Source organism: Nyctereutes procyonoides, unplaced genomic scaffold (assembly GCF_905146905.1).
Source record: "Nyctereutes procyonoides isolate TBG_1078 unplaced genomic scaffold, NYPRO_anot_genome, whole genome shotgun sequence".
In the NCBI taxonomy this organism is placed as follows: Eukaryota; Metazoa; Chordata; class Mammalia; order Carnivora; family Canidae; genus Nyctereutes; species Nyctereutes procyonoides.
Genome location: NW_026575052.1, coordinates 20,349,128 through 20,372,079, shown reverse-complemented (window position 1 = coordinate 20,372,079; position 22,952 = coordinate 20,349,128). Strand labels below are relative to the sequence as shown.

The 22,952-nt window shown below is 40.9% G+C and overlaps 1 protein-coding gene across 2 annotated transcripts; it reads right to left on the bottom strand.

Annotated features, from left to right (window-relative positions):
* Positions 1–2,526: 2,526 nt before the first annotated feature.
* On the bottom strand, positions 2,527–19,367 carry CNEP1R1 (CTD nuclear envelope phosphatase 1 regulatory subunit 1). Of its 2 annotated transcripts, none has more exons than XM_055332837.1 (6): positions 19,232–19,367; positions 17,458–17,529; positions 14,247–14,320; positions 10,209–10,318; positions 10,029–10,083; positions 2,527–3,883 (listed from the first exon to the last, which is right to left on the bottom strand). In XM_055332837.1, the coding sequence occupies exons 1-6, from the start codon at positions 19,254–19,256 to the stop codon at positions 3,842–3,844; spliced, it is 378 nt and encodes a 125-aa protein (XP_055188812.1). In that variant the 5' UTR covers positions 19,257–19,367; the 3' UTR covers positions 2,527–3,841. The 2 variants fall into 2 exon arrangements, with proteins under 2 accessions (XP_055188812.1, XP_055188813.1); XM_055332838.1 differs by having other exon boundaries at positions 10,029–10,078.
* Positions 19,368–22,952: the final 3,585 nt, after the last annotated feature.

Here is a 22,952-nt window from a genome sequence, read left to right as displayed (position 1 = left end):
TGTTTTTCCTCTTCAGAGTTTTTAATAAACTTTGGAGCGTGGGGAATCTTCAAGAGAAGGATATAATAGTTCCCAAACATTGGTGATCACAGAATCTTTATTTCTGTTAACAGGTTACATGGGATGGGAAGGGGTGGTAGGCTTCATCCTCAAGTGCTACCCATCTCTGCCTCCTACTAGGTATCACTCATGTGATTGCCAAAAGCTCCTACTCCCTCCTCTGGTTCCCCTAACCGAACTCTATTTCAAGAGCCCATATCTGTCGCCTGGACTGTAGCAGAGCTCCCAACTGCCTACCCATGCCATGCCCCTTCAGTCCACAGTAGTCACTATCATCGAGTGCAAATCCAGTTGTCACTTCCCTATCAAAACATTTGGTGGCTTCCCACTGTCCTCACAGTACTCCTGACCCCCGGTTCCTACTTACTTCCAGTTGCATCTCTCACCATGACCCTTCTCCAAAACTCCATGCTGTGGCCACACTCAAAAACTGTCTTGTGTGTCACCCCCCACCGCCCCCCATCACCCTTCAGACCCATTTAGAAAGAACTTTAGAGAGCCCAGTGTGGGCTGAACCCCCCTCCTCTGGGCATCTACACTTTTAACTTTCATAGCACTTATACCACATGCTAATTCCTCGATCAATGGTCTGTATTCCCCCACCAGTTCCAAGGGGGCAAAGTTTTCCTCAGACATTTTCTATACCTTCATACCCAACAAAGCACTTGCCACATAAATGGCAGTCTGCAAAAGTGAGGAAAGAGCACCCCTAAAACTTTCCAATAAGACACCTTTTTCACTTTTGTCTCTCACACAATCAGGACTTGCATAACCATACACTAAAAATGTGCTTTTAAAATGTTTCATGATGCAGACAAGATGCTCTTCCAATTTTTAGAGGATAAAAGAAAAATGAAACTGAAGAATGTAACTCGAATTTCTATGGTTTTAGCAGGAAGAAATGACGGGAACTGTCAATGCTGAAGGCAGAGCATCCATCAGTTACAATGATTCTTAGCTCAGTCTGTATAAAATGTCAATCAAGGCGTGCCTGGCTGGCATGGTGTGAAAAACATGTGACTCGAGCTTGTCGTGAGTTCGAGTCCCACATGGGTGTAGAGATTAAAAAAAAAAAAAACTGAAAGAAAATGTCAATCAAGAATTTCGTTCTAGGGAAGCCGGAGTGGCTCAGTGGTTGAGGGTCTGCTTCTGCTCAGGGCATGATCCTGAAGTCCCGGGATCCAGTCCCACATCTTCTCCCTCTGCCTATGTCTCTGCCTGTCTCTCAAGACTAAATAAAATCTTAAAAAAAAAAAAAAAAAAAGAGTCCTTGATGTTTTCAGTGAGGCTGCTTAAAAGTTAAATACCTAGAACCATTTTAGGTTTCTTATCATTAGGGGCCAAATATCTTTTCTCTTTCCATTTAGTCCACTATTTAGGAGTTTGCTTGGTTCAAAAGATAAGCAGAATTTCCTCAATTAAAATGTTGATGTTGGGTAAAGTTCCAACAGGGAATTGTTTGCTTTCTAACTTTTAGGATTTGGTTTAACAACTAGATTTACAGAGCACTGACTCTGTAGCATATGATATAAATATGGATGGTTGGCATTACACTCATTTCATAAATGAGGAAACTAATACATAATTTGCCTAAAGTTACAAAACAAGCAAGCAGTACAACTGAGATTCAAATCCAGTCTGGAGTCAGAGTCCACACTCGTAACTATCACATTCTAATGGCTCCTGAATTAAGTTCAACACACAAACAAACATCTTTTCAATTGGAGACTTGGATCCTGGTGCTAGTTCTGTCTTTAGTAAGTTGTGGAGAGCCAGAATGAAGACACTCTAAACATCCAAAGATTGTCTTCTCCACTTGTAATCTCTGGCTGGACTCAACCAGTAATTTCCAGATAGTGCGGAAGGGGACATGAGAGGGTAAGGGTGGTGGTAAAGAGAAGCTAACCAAATAAGGATTCTTTGTCCATTTCAACCAGAGCAGACTTTTTTGGCAAATGAATTGTTCTGCTAGAAGTATAGGGATGAAAAATCTTTGGAACAAAAGTTTCTTTCTTGGAGCCATCAGATTCCAAGCAGTCTAACATCAAGTAATCTTTGAATGCATGCAAAGTATATGTACACACACAGGTGTATTTTTCTAGGGGAGAAGAGTCAAGGCTTTCATTAAATATTCAAAGTAGTTGATTACTCCAAAAAGGATTAAGGACCTATAAAATCCCTCTTCTACTTTATATTCTTAGAGGAAATGGTCAATCCAAATTTATAAAGCACAATGGAGGAAACCTGCATTTCCTGATTAGGAGGCAAATGTCATCACACAATGATGAGTAGGACTATTAAAGGTAATCATAGCTTAATAGACTGATATCTACAATTGCTACTTGCTCTACTAGACAGAGTTAAAGATTTCTCATTTGGAACGAGGCTGTTTCTGACACACGCGGTATGTTTTTAACATTTTTAAGCATTACAGACTTTGCATGAATAAAGGAAAAAAGCCCGATCACTAATTATATATAAAGTATTTATTTTTATGCACATATTTACCTACAAAATTTACAGAAAATCAAACAGTGCCGAGTATATAGAATACCCTCTGATGACTTTGTAGGAGCAGAGGGTCTTATTGCTGCAGTTTCAAGAATAAAATCTTATAGATGGGAAAGCCAAGATGAACACAGTTAAATGGTAGCCTTGTTAAAAAGTTTTTGTCCTGTGAGTGAATTTTCAGCTTTATGTTAAGTGGAATTTAAAAGACTGCTCATGAAATAATTTAAACCTTTTCAAAATCTTCTAATAAACAGGTAAAAGGCACCTCCAGTTCTTTAAAATATTTACAGCAATCCCAATAGTTTAAGATTAAGGGCAATTATAGTACAGGTGGCTAAGATGCATACACAGTATGTCATTAACACTCTCGGAACAGTGAGAATTGTAGACTCTGGTTTGGGGCGCCGCTCCCAAGTCACCCCCGTGATGGAGCGGCTGATCAATTACACCCGTGCAATACTAGTACAGCACGTCCACCACGGCATAAGATCCAATTATCTAAAACAAGGACTATCAAATTCCCAGACAGCACATAATTTATAACTAAACATATATATTCAGAAGCCTTTGCAGTGTTCTTAAAATTATTTTAAAAATATAAAGTATATTTAGCATTGAAGGAAAACAACCAACTGGAAACATTTACCACAAGAGTGGCTGAAGTTCACTATCTGGTTTAACAAAAATGGTTTCTCAGAACATCTATAATTTCTTACAATATAATGGAGATGAGTCTTCCTCAGTTTACGCCCAATCCGATGTTTTTCTTGCATTATGATTAAAACAGAGGGGTGTGAGAATGAAAGGCACAGCTACGTGTGATAGCTGGTTTTGAAGAGCCGTGGGGATGGCAAACAGATGCTCGTAAGATACTGGTGCAGAACAATGTCCACATAATGCTTCCCTCTTTGACATTGGCATTGATTTGCTATTTACAGTAGTTTGCAAAAATACGTTATAAAAACTGGATGAGGTTCTGTTTCTAAGTTTAACTTAGTAACATACAGACATACTTCATCTGCAAAAGTCTCTGCAGGGTCTGAAGTACTAAAGTGACACTAATACTGTAACACAGATAATCAAAGGTACCAAGCACGGAGGACGTGAGTCATCATCATCAAGATCATCTGAGTAAATATTGCACACTTCTTGTCAGTTGTTGCTATGACCTTCATATATCCAACTGTAAAAGGAATCCTTTATGGCTTTTTGCTGTATCACTTATTTGAAGAAAGGCTGTTTTAGGTCCCATAATAATGAGTGCAGATTGTCACTGAACATGAGGCCTGGGTTTCAAAATGAGTTTTCCTGTCTGTAAAAATGGGGAAAAAAATTTTTTTTTCAGTAATCAGTTCCATTAAAAAAATCACCAATTACCCATAAACTTTGAAGTGCACTTAAAAGGTACCAGAACACCTCTCTATATTCAATAAAGATTAAGCAATTAATAGTTATGTTCTCAAAGTTTTGTGTGGAGCTTTCTTTCGAAAATCTTCATTACTTTCAAACAATGTATTTGATGAACTCCCCGGTCCACTGGCTTCCCTATAAATCAGGCAATCAATCCAATGTATATAAACCAATTTATGCTCCTTGCCAAATGAAGTTTATAAAATAAACGTACTTGCGCATAAACATTTTTCCTTTTTTTTTTTTAAAGATCTTATTTATTTATTCATGAGAGAGACAGAGAGAGAGTGAGAGAGGCAGAGACACAGGCAGAGGCAGAAGCAGGCTCCATGCAAGGAACCCGATATGGGACTCAATCCTGGGACTCCAGGATCACGCCCTGGACCAAAGGCAGGTGCTTAACCGCTGAGCCACCCAGGCGTCCCTAAACATTTTTCCTTTACCAACACTAAATTTTTACTTTCAGATAAAAATGTAAACAAATGACTGGAGTGAACACTGACGCTTATACACTGCTGTTCAGGGGACTTCTTCTTTTTGGTAATTCCTTGATATGAAGGTAGAACTTTGATGCTATTTTTTTTTCACGGTTTTATTAAGGTATAATTTAAATACAGTAAGATGCTAACCCTTGCATACAGTTTTACAAGTTTTAAGAAATATATACACTCACTGCCTGAGTGGCTCAGTCAGTTAAACGTCCTACTCTTAATTCTTACACAGGTCACAATATTGAGCCCACATCAGGCTCTGTGCTCGGTGCCTAGCCTGCTTGAGATTCTCTCCCTCTGCCTCTCCCCATGCCTATATGTTAACTAGGCAAAAATCTTAATATACACACAATATACACTCACAGCCACCACCCAGAAAGTCCCTCCAGGCCCTTTTTTGGTCAATGGCAGCCCCACTCCTTATGTACACATAACCATTTCCCAAAAATTTTGCCTGTCTGTGGTCTTTAAACAAATGGAATCAGAGTGTGTTCTTTGGCACCTACTTCTTTCACTCAGTGTAATTCTGCCATTCATCTGTTACTATGTTTCAGTAATTTGTACTATTTTATAACTGTTATTTTGATATAAAACACACAATATTTCACTGTATGAATAGACCCCATTTGTTTTATCCATGGTTTTAATCTATTTTAAACTACATGTATATGATATTAATGCAATCTCATTATTAAAAAACTAGGGATGCCTGAGTGGCTCAGGGTGTGATCCCAGGGTCAGGGGATCAAATCACGCATCAGGCTCCCTATGGGGAGCCTGCTTCTCCCTCTGCCTGTGTCTCTGTCTCTCTGTGTCTCTCATAAATAAATAAAAATCTTAAAAAAAAAAAATCAAATATGAGGGTGCCTGCCTGGCTCAGCCAGTGAAGCATATGACTTCTTCAAGCTCCACGTTGGGTATAGGATTACTTAAAAAAAATAAACAAAAAATTAAAACAATTTTCAAATATAGATAAGCTAAAATCCTTTCCATCTATCTCAAATTCTAGCCCTCTTAAAGAAGAAACCAGTTTTAGCATGAATCCTTCCAGATTGTGTTCTATAGATTTACATTCCCATATACTAATAATAAAAAGAACTTGTGTCAAGCTCCGTGCTCATAGGGAGTCTGAGTGAGATCCTCTCCCTTTCCTGTTGCCTTTCTTCCCCGTATTCTTCAAATAAATAAATAAATCTTTTTTTTTTTAAATAAATCTTAAAAAAAAAAATCTGGTGTTTCTAATGTGCTAAAATATGAGGGTAAAACATACCACTTGGGATGTTTCAAAATAATCTAATGGAGGAAAAGTGGGCAGGGGTACACATGAAATAAGAATGGCCATGAGCTGATTATTGTTGACACTGACCAATGGGTATTCATTATACTCTTCATTTTTTTGTTTGGAAATTTTCATAATTAAAACTTTTTTATGGATAAAGAAGATAGATATACATTCATAAAAAACACACATATATACGTATATAAACACAATGGAATATTATTTAGATTTTAAAAAAGAATGAAATCTTGCCATTTACAACAACATAGATGGAGCTAGAGACTATAATGCTAAGCCAAAAAGAAATAGATAAATACTGTAGAGTTTCACTCATTGTGCCATTTAAGAAAAAAAAGGGGCATTTGGGTGGCTCAGTTGGCTAAGCATCTGCCTTCGGCTCAAGTCATGATCATGAGTTTTAGGATCAAGCCCCGCACTGGGTTCCCTGCTCAGTGGGGAGTCTGCTTCTCCCTCTGCCTCTCACCTCACTTGTGCTCTCTCTCTCTTTGAAATGAATAAAATCTTAAAAAAAAAAAAAAAAAAAGCAAAGGAAAACAAAAAAGATAAATCACTACACGGTACACCTGAAACTAATATAACATTGTATATTAGTTAACTATACTGGAATTAAAAAGAAAACAGTACTGGGGAAAAAAATCTTTAAAAAAGGATACCAAATTGAGTGTATTGTTTAATAGTTTCCTTCTTGTGCCTAACATTATGTCTTGAAAGATCCTTGCACGTCCAAATTTATAGATTTACCATAGTTTCTTATGATGTGGCTATACCAAAGCTTATTTTACCATGTCCCTGTTGAGAAACCTAAAACCTGTTTCCATTTTTTCCCTACTACAAAGGATGTTGCAACTTACTACCTCATACCTGCCTCCTTATGTGAAATGTGATGGTTCCCACCAAAGGTAGGGGTACCAAAGGTAGATGGGGAGAAGTAGAATGGTTAGGTTACGAGGCATGCCAAATTTTCATTTTATAAGAATGATGAAAACTGCTTTCCACCATGGCAATACATTCTCATCAAGTAGAGCATGGGAGTGCATCTACTCCACCATCGTACTGATTTTTTTTTTTAAAAGGTTTATCTATTTATTCATGAGAGACACAGAGAGAAACAGAGACAAAGGCAGAGGGAAAAGCAGTCTCCCCACAGGGAGCCTAATGCAGTACTCAATCCCCAAACTCCAGGATTACGCTGAAGGCAGACACTCAACCGCTGAGCCAACCAGGTGTCCCACTGTACTGAAGTTTTAACTTATGTCAGTGACAGATAGGTAAGACAAACGGAAATTCAGTCTGTTTGTTTTTTTTTAAATTTTTATTTATGATAGTCACACACACACACACACACACACACAGAGAGAGAGAGAGAGAGAGAGAGAGAGAGAGAGGCAGAGACACAGGCAGAGGGAGAAGCAGGCTCCATGCACCGGGAGCCCGACGTGAGACTCGATCCCGGGTCTCCAGGATCGCGCCCCGGGCCAAAGGCAGGCGCCAAACCGCTGCGCCACCCAGGGATCCCCGGAAATTCAGTTTTATTGTGCATTTCCCCAATTACAAATGAGGCTATTTATTTTCCCATGTCTATGTTAAGATTTACTTTTCCCACTTTTTTTTTTTAAGATTTTATTTATTTATTCCTGAGAGATACGGGGTGGGGGGGAGGGGTGCAGAGACACAGGCAGAGGGAGAAACAGGCTCCATGCAGGGAGCCTGACTTGGAACTCGATCCCAGGTCTCCAGGATCACGACCTGGGCTGAAAGTGACACTAAACCGCTGAGCCCCCCACTTTTCAAATATACTATTTTTAAAAAATTTTAAATAGGGCTGGTTTCTATCCTGTTAGACATCTTAGAAATATTTTCTTCTTCTTTAAAAAAATTTTTTTCCAGTAATATCTATACCAATGTGGGGCTCGACTCACAACCCTGAGATTAAGAATCACATGTTCTTTGACTGAGCCAGCCAGCCAGATGCCACACAAATACTTCTCATCAGTGCTCACTTTCTTGCCTCTTGGTGTACAAAGTTTTCAAATATTGGTTCAATTAAAGGTATCCAAACTCTTCCATGGTAGTGTTTTTGTTTTGGGTCTTAAAAAGGAGCTTTTCTTTCTATCTAATCTATCTCTATTTATTTATGATAGTCATAGAGAGAGAGAGAGAGAGAGGCAGAGACACAGGCAGAGGGAGAAGCAGGCTCCATGCACCGGGAGCCCCACGTGGGATTCGATCCCGGGTCTCCAGGATCGCGCCCCGGGCCAAAGGCAGGCGCTAAACCGCTGCGCCACCCAGGGATCCCAAAAGGAGCTTTTCTACACCAAGATCTACACCTTGGGGCACCTGGGTGGTGCAGTGGGTTGAACGTACACTTCCTGGTTTTGATTGGGATTGTGATCTCCAGCCCTGTGTTGGGACTCCACACTCAGCAAGGACTCTGCTTGGGTTTCTCACTCACTCCCTGTACCACTCCCCTGACTAATGTGTGTGCATGTGTCACTCTCTCTAATAAATAAATAAATTTAAAAAAAAAACAGAATACACATTCATTTGTATTTTCTTCTAATGCTTTAATTATGGGATGAGTTGTCTTTTTAAATATATTTAAGACTTCATGGGACGGGGGGGGGGAGGTGGGAATCCCTGGGTGGCTCAGCGGTTTGGCACCTGCCTTTGGCCCAGGGCGCGATCCTGGAGTCCCAGGATTGAGTCTCGTGATGGGCTCCCTGCTTCTCCCTCTGCCTGTGTCTCTGCCTCTCTTTCTCTCTATGTCTATCACGAATGAATGAATAAATGAATGAATGAATGAATAAATTAAAAAAAAGGAATTCATCTGGAATTTAGTCTTTTTAATTGATGCGAAGCAGAGATCTAAATTCATTTTTTTCAAATGAAAAACTGTCTCAACACTACTAGCCCTCGACTTGAAATACTATCCTTATCCTCTAATTTTTAAAAAATCAAAGCGTTGGGTAGCTCGGGTGGCTCAGCAGTTTAGTGCTGCCTTCAGCCCAGGGCCTGATCCTGGAGACCCGAGACAGAGTCCATGTCAGGCTCCCTGCATGGAGCCTGCTTCTCCCTCTGCCTGTATCTCTGCCTCTCGTGAATAAATAAATAAAATCTTCAAAAAAAAAAAAAAAATCAAAGTGTTTAGTCTTTATTCTCTTCACTGATCCAGGGGCCTCCTGCCTTAATAGCTTTTTTTTTTTTTTTTTTTTTTTTTTTTTGCTCTTTATTCTAGTTTTCTAAACTAGGTCTTATTTAATAGTTTTTTTAACTGAAGGTAAAAATACCTTTATAAATAAGCAAATCAAATCTGTGACATACTCTTAATATGCCTATATGTTATTAATTTTAAAAACACGGTCGGTTTGTATGTGCATCTGTCAACTAACTTGAGATCTAATTTAAAATCCTACATATGGGGATGCCTGGGTGACTCAGTCGGTTAAGTGTCTCCCTTGGGCTCAGGTCACAATCCCAGGGTCCTGGGATTGAGGCCAGCGTGGGGCTCCCTGCTCAGAGGGAAGTCTGCTTCTCCCTCTCTTTATATGCCTCCTGTGCTCAGGTTTGCTCGCTCCCTCAAAATCTTTTTAAAAATAAAATCCTAGGGATGCCTGGGTGGCTCAGCAGTTGAGCATCTGCCTTTGACTCACGGTATCATCCCAGAGTCCCAGGATTGAGTCCCACATCGGGCTTCCTGCTTGGAGTCTGATTCTCCCTCTGCTTCTCTCTCTGCCTCTCTCTCTCTCTCTGTGTCTCTCATGAATAAATGAATAAAATCTTTAAAAAAACAAAAATAAAATAAAATCCTACATACAGAGTACCATTAGAGAGTTTACAAATCCAACACCCAACAAGCCATTTTTAGCCAATAATGACCACTCTACATATATAGTTTAAGATGACTTCAATCATAACATACATTATGATTTTATATCATTAGGAAAGATCAAAATGGCACCTGGCTGGCTCAGGGGTAGAACATATGACTTAATCTCAGGATCATGAGTTCAAGTCCCACATTGGGCATAGAGCTTACTAAAAAAAAAAAATTACAGTCAACTCTATCAGTTGAACTGTATGATACTACAGATTATTATTTGCACCTCAATTTCTGAGATGTAAACATGGGTATTAGGATCAATGCTATAAGAATATTTCCACTATTAATCCATGTAATTTATCAAAGTCTGCTTTAAGCCAAAAGATTTCAGTCCTTTCATGCACATGTATAATTTTCTAATATAAGCAATACTCACATCATCACAAGACATATTGTATTCTGCTAATACAGTTCGACATCGAGCAGCTATACTGAAAAAACGTGGTCAAAGGAAAATTTATCATATGAAGAATAAGCTTTTAAAACAACATCTAGATGATCAAGAAGGTGCTTTAATTCTACTCAGAGAATAAAAGTCAATTCTGATAAAGGATACATTGATGGTGCAACAACCCTCTTGTGTATTCCAGCAAAGAACAAGCCTATTAGAGTGATACAGCTAATGGTGAAAAACGGGTGATTCCATAATGATGTGAAGAAAGACACCTGGAAAAGAAGAGTTTGAAACATAAAAATGTTTAAAATCTCAGAATACTAATTCTTACCTCCCCACTTGTGCATAAATATATGTAACATTTGAATCATCTGAAATATGAAGATTTGAATAATTTAAAATAATCCCAGTTGTTTAGCTGTGTCATAAAAATAGAAATGTTTCATATCTTTAATGTAGCAAAATAATATAGCAATGTTCCCTCTATTCATTCCAAAGAGTTGAACCATTACAAATTCATTCTTATAATCAAAAACCAAAGGGCACATGAGATGAAGACTGGATGTTATACTATATGTTGACAAACTGAATTTAAATAAAAATTTTTAAAATTAAAAAAAAATCAAAAAACATCCTACCAAAAATATTTACTGAACCCTTCCTGATAAGAAGCAATTTAAAAAGCACAAGACTAGGACACCTGACTGGCTCAACAGAATGTGTGACTCCTGATCTCGGGGTTTTGAGCTCAAGCCTGATTTTGAGTATAGAGACTACTAAAAAAACAAAACAAAAATAAAACTTAAAACAAAGTACAGGATTGGGGTGTCTGGCCAGCTCAGTTGGTAGAATATATCTCTTGCTCTCAGGGTTGTGAGTTGAAGCCCCACGTTGGGCGTAAAGATTACATACATACATACATACATACATATATAAAAGCACAAGATTAAGTTCCACAACAGTAGAGATGCTGTCATGTGCATCACTGTTTTCCCAACATCTGAAACAGTACTTGGCAAACATAGGTGCTCAACCAATACTGTTGAATGAGTGCAGATGAAGGAGGTCCCTGATCTGAAGTCAATGAATACACAAAAGTGATCTAGTTACTCTCCCTGTTAAAAAGCTTCTTTATGAGAATTGGGTAGACTCTGTCATTCATAGCCTGGTCCCAATCTAACCATCTCCTGCTGCATCTGCATAGACGCTACCATATTCCTTCTCTCCTCTTACGTGGAGACTCATCCCTCCCTCCCTCTCTGTGGGAGCAAAAAAATGAGTGGTTTTGAAGCTACTGAAATTTATTTTTTATTTTATTTTTATTTTTTAAAAAATTTTATTTATTTATTCATGAGAAACACAGAGAGGAGAGAGAGAGAGGGGCAGAGACACAGGCAGAGGGAGAAGCAGGCTCCATGCAGGGAGCCCGATGTGGGACTCGATCCCGGGTCTCCAGGATCACCTAAACCGCTGAGCCACCTGGGCTGCCCAAAGCTACTGAAATTTAAATGGTCAGATGACACTCAAGCAGGGAAAGATGATTAGTAGCTATCTATAAAGAACGAGGGTTTAGGGGTACCTGGGTGGCTCAGTCAGAAGAGCATGTGGCTCTTGATCTTGGGGTTGTTTGAGCCCACATGGGGTATAGAGATTAAATAAAACTTAAAAGGGGGTGCTGGTGGCTCACTCAGTCAAGGGTCTGAAACTTAGTTACAGCTCGGGTCATATTCTCAGGGTTATGAGATCGAGCTCCACGTGCTCAGTGGTGTGTCTGCTTCAGATTCTCTCTCTCCCTCTGCTCCTTCCCCTGCTCATCTCTTTCTCTCTCTAAAACAAATAAATAAATCTTAAAAAAAGAAAAAAAAGAAAATGAAAAAAGTGTTTAAGAGAAACAAAGAGCTGATTTCAGATCTGGGCATAATCAGAGGATAGCAAGAAACAAGACAACATGAATATGGTGGAGATAAGGGTCCAGGATCCAGGACTGCAACAAGAATGGGCACTGAAGGCTGGGGAACAGAACTGTAGATTGAAGGAGAGATGATGTTTAGAGTCTGGAAAAAGAAATCAGATGGACCAGGAACTATAAATGAGAGCAAAAGAATTAAGCCAGAGGCATCGATACTCCACTCTCATACCAAGAGATGTACGTGTACATATTTCAAGACTGAGAGCTAAACTTATAAAAAGCACCAGGTAGCTAGCCCAGCATGCTATCGGTTAAATAAATTTGTCAAATGAAGAAACGAGAGGCTGAAAACATCAGGAGGAAAGAAGCTCCCAGAAGGATGAAATTCTGAAAAAAAAGTTAATATTCCAGAGGAATGTCTTCTTAAACCTTTAATTCCCAAAGGCCAGCTAGATTTCACATGGCCTGCACAGTGTAAGCACATATAGTGTCTTATGTGTTAATTTTAATTAGATCCGTCAACATCAGCCTTCTTTCCTCCATGGCAATAATTAACTACATCTAGGTATCAGTTTCCCCCCTTTAGATCAGGCATTCATGTGCTTTCCAGTTTGCTCTGTTGTTTCTCTCCTTGGGTTCTTCCAGATAGTCATGCACTGGCTTTTGAGTCTGCAACTCTTGCTACAGAAACAATTGCTGTTTAAAACCCCTATCAGCTTTGAGGTTATTAAATACTGAAATAAAGAGCTAACCCTTAGGCTAATAGTTATATTCTCACCTAATTTAGAAAATTACATTAACTACAGAGTTTTGGGCCTATTTCAAATTACATTTAATTCTGTGTTTTATTAAGATCTCAACTAGCTGAAATCAGCTTATATTTTTCCCAATTAGAAGTCAGATTCATTTCCCAAGATAGACCTTTTCAATCTTCTTGCCAGACTCCTTACTCTTCCCCTGAAGATGACTACCAAGCACAGCCCTAAGATCAGACTTTTATAAATCAACACACAAGAGAGTTTCCTATCTGCCATAAAGTCTTCTATTAACGCAAAATTCCATCACCAAATTCCCCTACCTCCTATTTTTTTATAGCTCCACCCCAATGGATTAAGTCAGGGAGACTACATGCTAAATAAATCCCTGGCTGCCTGAAATGCCATTTGGACTGCTGACAAAAGCTTTGCTATTAGTTTTTTCTTCTGTATAACCTAACAAGTTATAAATAAAGCTACTGGAAATAGTCTACCTAATTACAGTTTTAAAAAGGATGTGGGTTTAAGATTTAAGAAAATGACATTATTATTATTACCTAAATAAAGCTGCACCAAGGGAAAAAACTTCACTGAAAAATTGGAGACTACTGTTTCTCTAATAAAACAAACACCTCAGTTTGAAATTAAGGCACAAGTTAGTAGAAAGAAGTAGAATTCTGAAAAACATGCTATCAGATTTCATCAAAGGATGCTTCGAGAAATAACATTATGAAATTTTTTATTGCATTTGGTATAGGGATGTTCTTGTACAGTGCCCAATGGGAGATCTCTTAGTGTTTCCTATATTAAATTTCAGGCAGGAAATTTTTTTGAGATAAATGTGAAGAACAAAACCTTTGCTAGCTTATGGAACTCATACATGTGTTCTTTTCACAAAGTAGAAAAACCATGGAACGGTGATTTTATTGATCAGGTAACTCAGAGACTAATTTATAACTCAGTTTGGGCAAGTGTGGTGTCCCACATGGCCTTGTCTGTGACCCGGTTTCCTTCCTGTTTTTGACCCTCTAGTCTAATTGTCTTTTACCCACCATCTTGACTTTTTATTACATTAATATTTTGCTATTTTATCATAGGTCTCCTGCAAAGTCATCTCAAATGCTTTGTGGGATAAAGAAAGGTCCTACCAAAGATTAGTCTTAGAAGAAAATGGTATTTTACAATTTTCTAAAGCTGGCACACACGAGACTAAATGGACAAAAGAGAATAAAGACAATGTTTACATTGAAATAGGTAAAGATGTGTGACTATGACATATGTAAAATGATATGTAAAAAGTTCAGAAATGAATGAGAAGTAGCATAGTGTTATTTCTCACGCATTTTTCCTTGTAAAAGATACTCATCTACAGTGGCCAAAGTTTTTAATCAAATTAATATAAAGCATATATTTAATATACTGTTCAATATCACTACTAGTAATAATAGGAAGCATCTGAGTAATACTTTACAATGAACAAAGCACTGCTATATTATCTCATTTAATCCATTAAAGATTTTAAATCAAAACTTCTACCTTTTGTGTCTCGGGATCTATTAACCAGTTCCAGGCACCAGTAGCTGTACAGACAGATACCACTATAAGAAGCACTGATGAAAGATAAACACGAAATTAGTAAGGAAATAAGCTGTTAATAAATTTATACTAATACCACCAGTTCCTAATAAATGACAGCCAAAGGATGCAGCACTTTATTAAGTGGAAAATGCATTCGACTGAGGAATTAAGAAACTTGCTGTATGACCTTCGGGAATTCTCTTTAAATACTGTGAACCTCAGTAATTGAGGATGATATTGTCCCTAATATTACTTCAGTCAGAACTTACCAAGATTTATGAAATCAAAAGCCATAGGAACTTTGGGTGGCTTTGTGCTGATTTTGCAGATCTTGTAAATTTAAATTAAAAAACAAAAACAAAAAACAAACGAAAAAACACCTCTCATTTTCTACTGTAAACAAACCAAACAAAGACTCTTTTATGAACGCACTGTCTGACTAGAGGATTTTGCTGGAAGACAACTGCTTGCATTGAGTTAAGCATCCGTTGGTGTGATCAGGAATGTGGAGTACCAGATTTTCTTCAGAGACTTAAAGGAAGATCAGGGTAGAAATCTGACAGTAGAGCTCAGTAAAGTTTTTCTCCCCACTAAGCTAGAATTATTTTAAGAATTCTAAATAGATCCTAAGCAAAATGTAAGAATGAATGGTATAGAGGCACCTGGTTAACTTAGTTGGTGGAGTGTGTGACTCTTGATCTCAAGGCTGTAGGTCTGAGCCCCATGCTGGGTGTAAATTACTTAAAAAGTAAAATCTGGGCAGCTCAGCGGTTTAGTGCTGCCTTCAGCCCAGGGCATGATCCTGGAGACCCAGGATAGAGTCCAGTGTCGGGCTCCCTGCATGGAGCCTGCTTCTCCCTCTGCCTGTGTCTCTGCCTCTCCCTCTCTCTGTCTCTCACGAATAAATAAATAAATAAAATCTTAAAAAAAAAAAAAAAAAAGTAAAATCTTAGAGGAGTGCCTGGATGGCTCAGTCAGTTAAGCATCTGCCTGCCTTCAGCTCAGGTATGATCTCAGGGTCCTGGGATTGAGCCCTGCATTGCATCAAGCTTCCTGCTCAGCGAGGAGCCTTCTTCTCCCTCTGCTCCCCCACCCCACTTGTGCTCTCTCTACCTTGCTGACTCTCCCTCTCAAATAAATAAATAAAATCTTTAAATTTTTTTTAAAAAGGTAATAAATGGTACTACTAGAAAATAATAAAGGGGCACCAAGTCCTAGTTAACATTCTGGGTATCAAGTTACTGTCCTTCAGTTGGGACACATACAGTTTTAAAACATAAAGATCAAGATTCAAAAAGCAACTTAACCTAGAAGTCCTAGTGATATTCTTTTAGAAGAGGCAAATCACAGAATAACAATCTCATTTTAGGTATTTAAGTACACAATCAAAATTTTAAAATTACATTCTCAGCTCAGATTAAACTCAATTTCTTATAAAGCTGTTTCCAATAAGCAATGCACTACACAGACTGTTCTTTTGAAAAATGAAGCAAAATCAAAATCAAACTCACTGGAAGGGACCTCGTACACATACTTTAGATTGGTATATTAACCAAGCTGATTTATATGTAAGCACTGAGACTATGAATCACAGAAAAAGTAAAGTAAATTCACTGTCTTATATTTTATGAGATACCACTGGATCATTTTAAAAGATTTTCAAGTAGCAGTGAAGTAAGGTTTTGGGAGGATTCTTCCCTAAACCAAGGTATCTGAAAAAAACCACTCTTTGTAAATTCTGACATATCAGAATTCTCAGAGCATATGAATGAAACTTTGCAGATAGATCTAAGAAAAATATCACAAAAAATCCTGACACAGAAGAAGGTTCCTAACTTCAATAGTGCTCTTTGGTCCCACAAACTGAATTATATACTGTGAATTAAAGTATGTATTCAACATGTGCTGTTGTACTTCCCTTTTGACAAGAAGTTCAATCATACACATCTAAGAAACTAAGACTGGTCCCAACACAAGTTAGCAAAACATTTTGTTTGCTAAGGTCATCACTTGCATTTCCTAAGTATTTCCACTGAGCAATCATCACAATTCTTTCAAATCATATTTTAGAGTAGTCACGACATTTTGAATAGTTATAACATGAATTTGTTTTCTAGGATATACTGCAAAGCAATACAATCATGCTCTACTAAAATCGACCAAGGGTAATTTCATAACCTTGGCAAGTATATGTTAAATAGGATTTTCCTTGGGGCACCAGGGTGGCTCAGTCAGTTAAGTAGTTGCCTTTTGCTCAGGTCATGATCTCAGGGTCTTGGGATCAAGCCCAGTGTCTCAGGTCTCTGCTCAGCAGGGAGCCTGATTCTCCCTCTGCTTCTGCTCTCTCACTGGTGCCCGCGCTCTCTCTCTCCCTAATAAAAACCTTTGAAGAAAAAAAAAAATCATTTTCCTTAACAGAACTTTATTTCAATAGTTTGTAGGCAAATTTAAAAATTGCTAAGCAGGGCAGCCTGTGTGGCTCAGTGGTTTAGCGCCATCTTCAGCCCAGGGCCTGATCCTGGGCACCCAGGATGGAGTCCCGCGTTGGGCTTCTTGCATGGAGCCTGCTTCTCCCTTTGCCTGTGTCTCTACCTCTCTCTCTCTCTCTCTCTCTCGTGTGTGTGTGTCTCTCATGAATAAATAAATAAAATCTTAAAAAAAAAAACAACTGCTAAACAAGTTCCTGAAATCACATGTCATTTATCAATATGTAACATTTAATTAAAAAACTGTATGTAAAAAAAATAAATAAGTAAAAACAAAAAACTGTATGTATTTTAATGGAAAAATGAAAACCCAACCATACAAAATATATGTTCTTTTAGCATGGGCAGTTCCTTTTCCTAAAAATTCTTTGGTGGGGGTGCCTGGCTGGCTCAGGCCGTAGAGCCTTTGACTCTTGATCTCAAGGCTGTGTGTTCGAACGCCACATTGGGTGTAGAAGTTACTTAAAAATAAAATCTTAAAAAGAATTTTTTTTCTTTAGAATGCATTGCTTACAAAGTCAAATAAATTTAAAACCGTTAAAACAAAGGAAATCTCATGGTTTAGTAAAGCATTTGTTAGTCAAAACTCTTACACAAAAGCAAATCATTGTTAGGCAGGGATAAAAGTACCAATTGTGGGTTTATTTTCCCTGGGGGGAAAAAAAAACCATTCAAGAACTTACTTCTCCAACGTCCAGTGGCAGGTTGCAAACAGTGAATATATTCTGTAAGTCTTCTCTCAAAAGCCTTGAGATCTAGGTAAAAAGATTTCAATTTTCCAATTAGCCACTCTAACTAGTTTGAATCTCTTAAGACGACATTTCAGATATACTCTAACTGCTTCAGGTCTTCACACAGCAGCTCACACTTTCACTGCACTGTCTACTTCGTTTCCTAGGACAGCTCTGAGTACTGGACAAAACCATCAGGTTTCTTTGATTCCAATTTCGCCTGTAAGGAAACTGGTCGGGGGGGGATCCCTGGGTGGCGCAGCGGTTTGGCGCCTGCCTTTGGCCCAGGGCGCGATCCTGGAGACCCGGGATCGAATCCCACATTGGGCTCCCTGCATGGAGCCTGCTTCTCCCTCTGCCTGTGTCTCTGCCTCTCTCTCTCTCTATCTATCATAAATAAATGAAATTAAAAAAAAAGAAAAACAAAACAAAAGCTTCTAAAAGGAAACTGGTCCGCTTTTAGGAGCTTCGTAACGTGCCGTGAGGGCCGGCCGCGGCAGCGCCAAGAGCCAGCACCCTGGGGGTGCCAATAAAAGGAGCCCAGTCAGGTCGAGCTGTGACCCTGCGGGGGCCCAGAGCTGCCCGTTACAACGACGTCTCCCCTAACGGCCGGGTCCGACGGGGTCTGCCGGGCCGCAACCACCCGATTCCGAGTGCTAGCCCCCGGTTTTACTTAGGGGCTGTGCCGGGCGTCGGGTCCTTCCTTCTGCATTTCCGACGCGGCTACGGGGGCTGCCGAAAGCCCCCCCCCACCCCCCCCCCCGGCAGGTCACAGGTGGCCGCGGCGGCGCCGGGACCTGCCGACGGGCGGGGGCCACCATCCGCGGTCGCGCCTTCTAACTTCAGGAGACCGAGAAGCACGGCCGTGACGCGGCGGCTGACCAGAAACCGCAGCACGAACGACGGTGCAACTCCCGGGGTCACCGCAATAAAATCAAGTAAACGACGACGGCCACGCCAGAGCGCGAAATGCAAGACGCTGGCTAATGAATAAAAAGCAAACGTAGCCGTCGCGAGGGGCTCCCCGGCGCCCCCCCACGTCCGGCCGGCCCGCCCGCCCCCCCGCGGCCCCCAGCCCCCAGTCCGCCTCCCCGCGGCCCCCGGCCCATCCTTCGCGGCCCCCGCCCGCCTCCCGCCCGCCTCCCCGCGGCCCCCGGCCCGCCTCCCCGCGGCCCCCAGTCCGCCTCCCCGCGGCCCCCGGCCCATCCTTCGCGGCCCCCCGCCCGCCTCCCCGCGGCCCCCGGCCCATCCTTCGCGGCCCCCCGCCCGCCTCCCCGCGGCCCCCGGCCCATCCTTCGCGGCCCCCCGCCCGCCTCCCCGCGGCCCCCAGCCCCCAGTCCGCCTCCCCGCGGCCCCCGGCCCATCCTTCGCGGCCCCCAGTCCGCCTCCCCGCGGCCCCCGGCCCATCCTTCGCGGCCCCAGCCTGCAGTCCGCCTCCCCGCGGCCCCCGGCCCATCCTTCGCGGCCCCGGCCCGCCTCCCCGCGGCCCCTAGCCCCCAGTCCGCCTCCCCGCGGCCCCCGGCCCATCCTTCGCGGCCCCCCGCCCGCCTCCCCGCGGCCCCCGGCCCATCCTTCGCGGCCCCCAGCCTGCAGTCCGCCTCCCCGCGGCCCCCGGCCCATCCTTCGCGGCCTCCTCTCCCCGGGGCGGGGTCTCCGCGACTCCAACCCCTCCAGAGCCCCGCCAGCTTCCGGGAAGCGCCCGGGCCACCCAGGAGGCCCACCGTACCTTCCGCCTGCTCCAGCGAGTTCATGTCGGGCGGCAGCTCCGGTCACTGCCGCGGCCCCGTCCGCATCGCAGCTCCGCGGCCCCCGCCCGGCCCGCAGCGCCAACTCCCACCTCTAACCGCTTCCCTCCGCCCCTCCGCGTCGCACCGCCCCTTGCTTACACCCGCTACGCTCATTGGGCTTCTCTGCCCGACCCCACAACTAAGACGAGTTCCTATTGGCTAGTTCCGGGCACCGGCCTCGGGGCCCGGCGTCGGACGGCCAGCCGGAGGGACCAAGAACTGCCGGCGGCCGGGCTGCTGTAACGCTGGCGCCGCCTCCTGCCTCGGGGAGGAACTGCAGCCTCTCCGAGCCAGGTCGCTCATCAGTCCATTCTTAGTTTTCCTGCCTGGTTCTTTGATTCTTCAGATATTTATTGAGCGCCCTTTACCTTCCGGGCAGTGTTCGGGTTGTTGACGCGGAGCAGAGAAATGAACGAGCTAGCTCTCTCCTCCAGGACTCAAGAGGATACAGAACTAACTAGAAGCCAAATAATGGATTTAGGTTAGAGTACCTCTTTCCTTCCTTATTAACCCAACTCCAAAAAAATAAATATAGATAAATAAATAAATAATAAATAATAAATAAAATAAAATAAAATAAATAAAACAAAATAATAAAATAAATAACCCAATCCTTAAATAGGCATTCCTCCCTTGGTCACTTTTTTCTCACGTTACCCAACTTTCCAAAAGTTACCAACTTTCATAAATCATAAAGAAGGCAAAGTATGAGCCCAAATACCTAGAACTTGAAAAAAAAATCTGCAACATATTAACTACATTTATAGTTAAAATGCTTCGTGTTCATTTCCTTATGGTCATTCATTCATTCAAGATCTCGTCTGATCTCGGAAGCTAAGCAGGGTCGGGCCTGGTTAGTACTTGGATGGAAGAACTATTTATTGCAAAAAAAAAACTATTTATTGCATGATGTTCTAGGCACTGTATTTTATCAGGATACAGTTATAAGCAAGATAGAGGAAATTCCCATCCTATTGCAGCAGGCGATAAATGAAAATAAGTAATGCGACTCTTTTTATTTATTTATTTATTTATTTTACTTACTTACTTATTTTTTTATTTTTTTAGTAATGCGACTCTTGATCTTGGGGTCCTGAGCTCCAACATGGTGGTAGGTATAGAGTTTACTTTAAAAAAAATAACATGCGGGTAGCCCTGGTGGCTTAGCGGTTTAGCACCGCCTGCAGCCCGGGGTGTGCTCCTGGAGACCTGGGATCGAGTCCCATGTTGGGCTCCCTGCATGTAGCCTGCTTCTCCCTCTGCCTCTGTCTCTCTCTCTGTGTGTGTCTCTCATGAATAAATAAATAAAATCTTAAAAAACAAAACAAAGTTGTAGTAATCAAGACAGTGTTGCATTGGCTTATGCTAGACATATAGATAAATGGAATAGAATTGGGAATTGGGAAAGAAATACTGGATTTATGGTCAACTGATTTTCTTAAAACATTTTATAGAGGTGCCTGGGTGGTGCAGTTGAACCTCTGCTCCTCCCCTCTATTCACCTCTCTACTACTCTCTCTCAAACAAACAAACAAATAAATAAATATAGTCTTTTTTTAAAAGATTGTATTTATTTGACAGGTAGAGACTCAAGGTGCGAGAGAGAGAACGTGAGCAGTGGGGAGAGGCAGAGGGAGAAGCATGCTCCCCACTGAGTGGGAAGCCCAACAGAAGGCTTGATCCCAGGCCCCTGAGATCATGACCTGAGCTGAAGGCCGACATTTAGCTGACTGAACCACCCAGGTGCTTCTGGTTAACTTTTTTGAGAAAGGTCCCAAGACAATTCAATGGGGAAAGAATATAATCTCAAAAAGTAGTGCTAGAAAAACTGGATATCTACATGTAAAAGAATCCAGTTATGTTCTTTCCTTGTGCTATAAACAAAAATTAACTCCAAATGGACTGTCTAAGAGTTAAAACTATAAATCCCTTTGAAGAAAACTTAGAGGAAAATCTTTGTGACCTTGATTTAGGCAAAGCCATCTAAGATACAATACCAAAAGCACAAGGAACAAAAGGAAAAATAGATAGGGACCCTTGGGAGGCTCAGTCCATTCTGTGTCAGATTCTTGATTTCAGCTCAGGTCATGATCTCAGGGTCATGAGATCAAGCTCCATGTTTGAGCATAGAGCCTGCTTAAGGTTCTCTCTCTTTCTCTCCCTCTGTCCTTCACCCCCCACCCCTTGTTTGCACTGTCTTTCTCTTTCGCTAAAAAAAAAAAAAAAAGAAATATAAAAAAAGGGAAAATAGATAAATTAGCCTTCATCAAAATTATAAACTTCATGCCTCAAAGGATATCATTAAGAAAGTGAAAAGAAAGGCGACCCACAGAATGGGAGAAAATATTTGCAAGTTATATATCTGATAAAGGACTTCTTCTACTTCTTCTATAAACAACTTTTACAACCCAACAATAAAAAGATAATTAACCCAATTAAAAAATGGACAAAAAAAACACAAAAAAACACACAAAAAAAACAAAAAAAATTTAATAAATAAACAAATAAATAAATAAATAAATAAAGGACAAAGCATTTGAATAGATATTTCTACAAAAAATATAAAAATGAGGGATCCCTGGGTGGCGCAGCGGTTTGGCGCCTGCCTTTGGCCCAGGGCGCGATCCTGGAGACCCGGGATCGAATCCCACGTCGGGCTCCCGGTGCATGGGGCCTGCTTCTCCCTCTGCCTGTGTCTCTGCCTCTCTCTCTCTCTCTCTCTCTCTCTCTATCATAAATAAATAAAAATAAAATAAAATAAAATAAAGCTCTGTTCTCATATAATATTATAAATGTATTCTTCTGTATTATAGTCTCCTAAATTTAAAAAAAAAATAAAAATAAAAAAATAAAAATGAAAGGTCACCTGGGTGGCTAAGTCAGTTGAATGTCTGACTTTGACTCAGGTCATGATATTGGGATCCTGGGATTGAGCTCGACATTGGGCTCCACATGCAGCGGGAGTCTGCTTCTTTTTCTCCCTGTCTTCCTCTCCTCCCACTCATGTGCTTTCTCTCTCTCCCCCATATAAATAAATAAAATCTAAAAAAAATAAAAAATAAAAATAAAAGAACATACAATAAGCACATGAAAAGAAGCTCAAAATCATTAACCTACAGGGAAATGTAGATCAAAACCACAATGAACTACTTCACATCTATGGGAATGGTTAGAATTAAAAAAAAAAAAAAGATAGCAACAAGTATTGTGGGGGATATATATATATTTGTATGTATATATATAAATTGAAACTCTTACACATTGCTTGTGGGAATGTAAAGTGGTGCAGTCACATTGAAAAATTTTTTGGCAGATGAATGAATAAAGAAGATGTGGTATATGTATACAATGGAATATTCCTCAGCCATTAGAAATGATAAATACCCACCATTTGCTTCGACGTGGATGGAACTGGAGGGTATTATGCTAAGTGAAAGAAGTCAATCGGAAAAGGACAAACATTATACGGTCTCAGTCATTTGGGGAATATAAAAATTAGTGAAAGGGAATAAAGGGAAAGGAGAGAAAATGAGTGAAAATATCAGTGAGGGTGACAAAACATGAGAGACGCCTAACTGTGGGAAACGAACAAGGGGTAGTAGAAAGGGAGGTGGGCGAGGGGTTGGGTGATGGGCACTGAGGGGGGCACTTGGCGGGTTG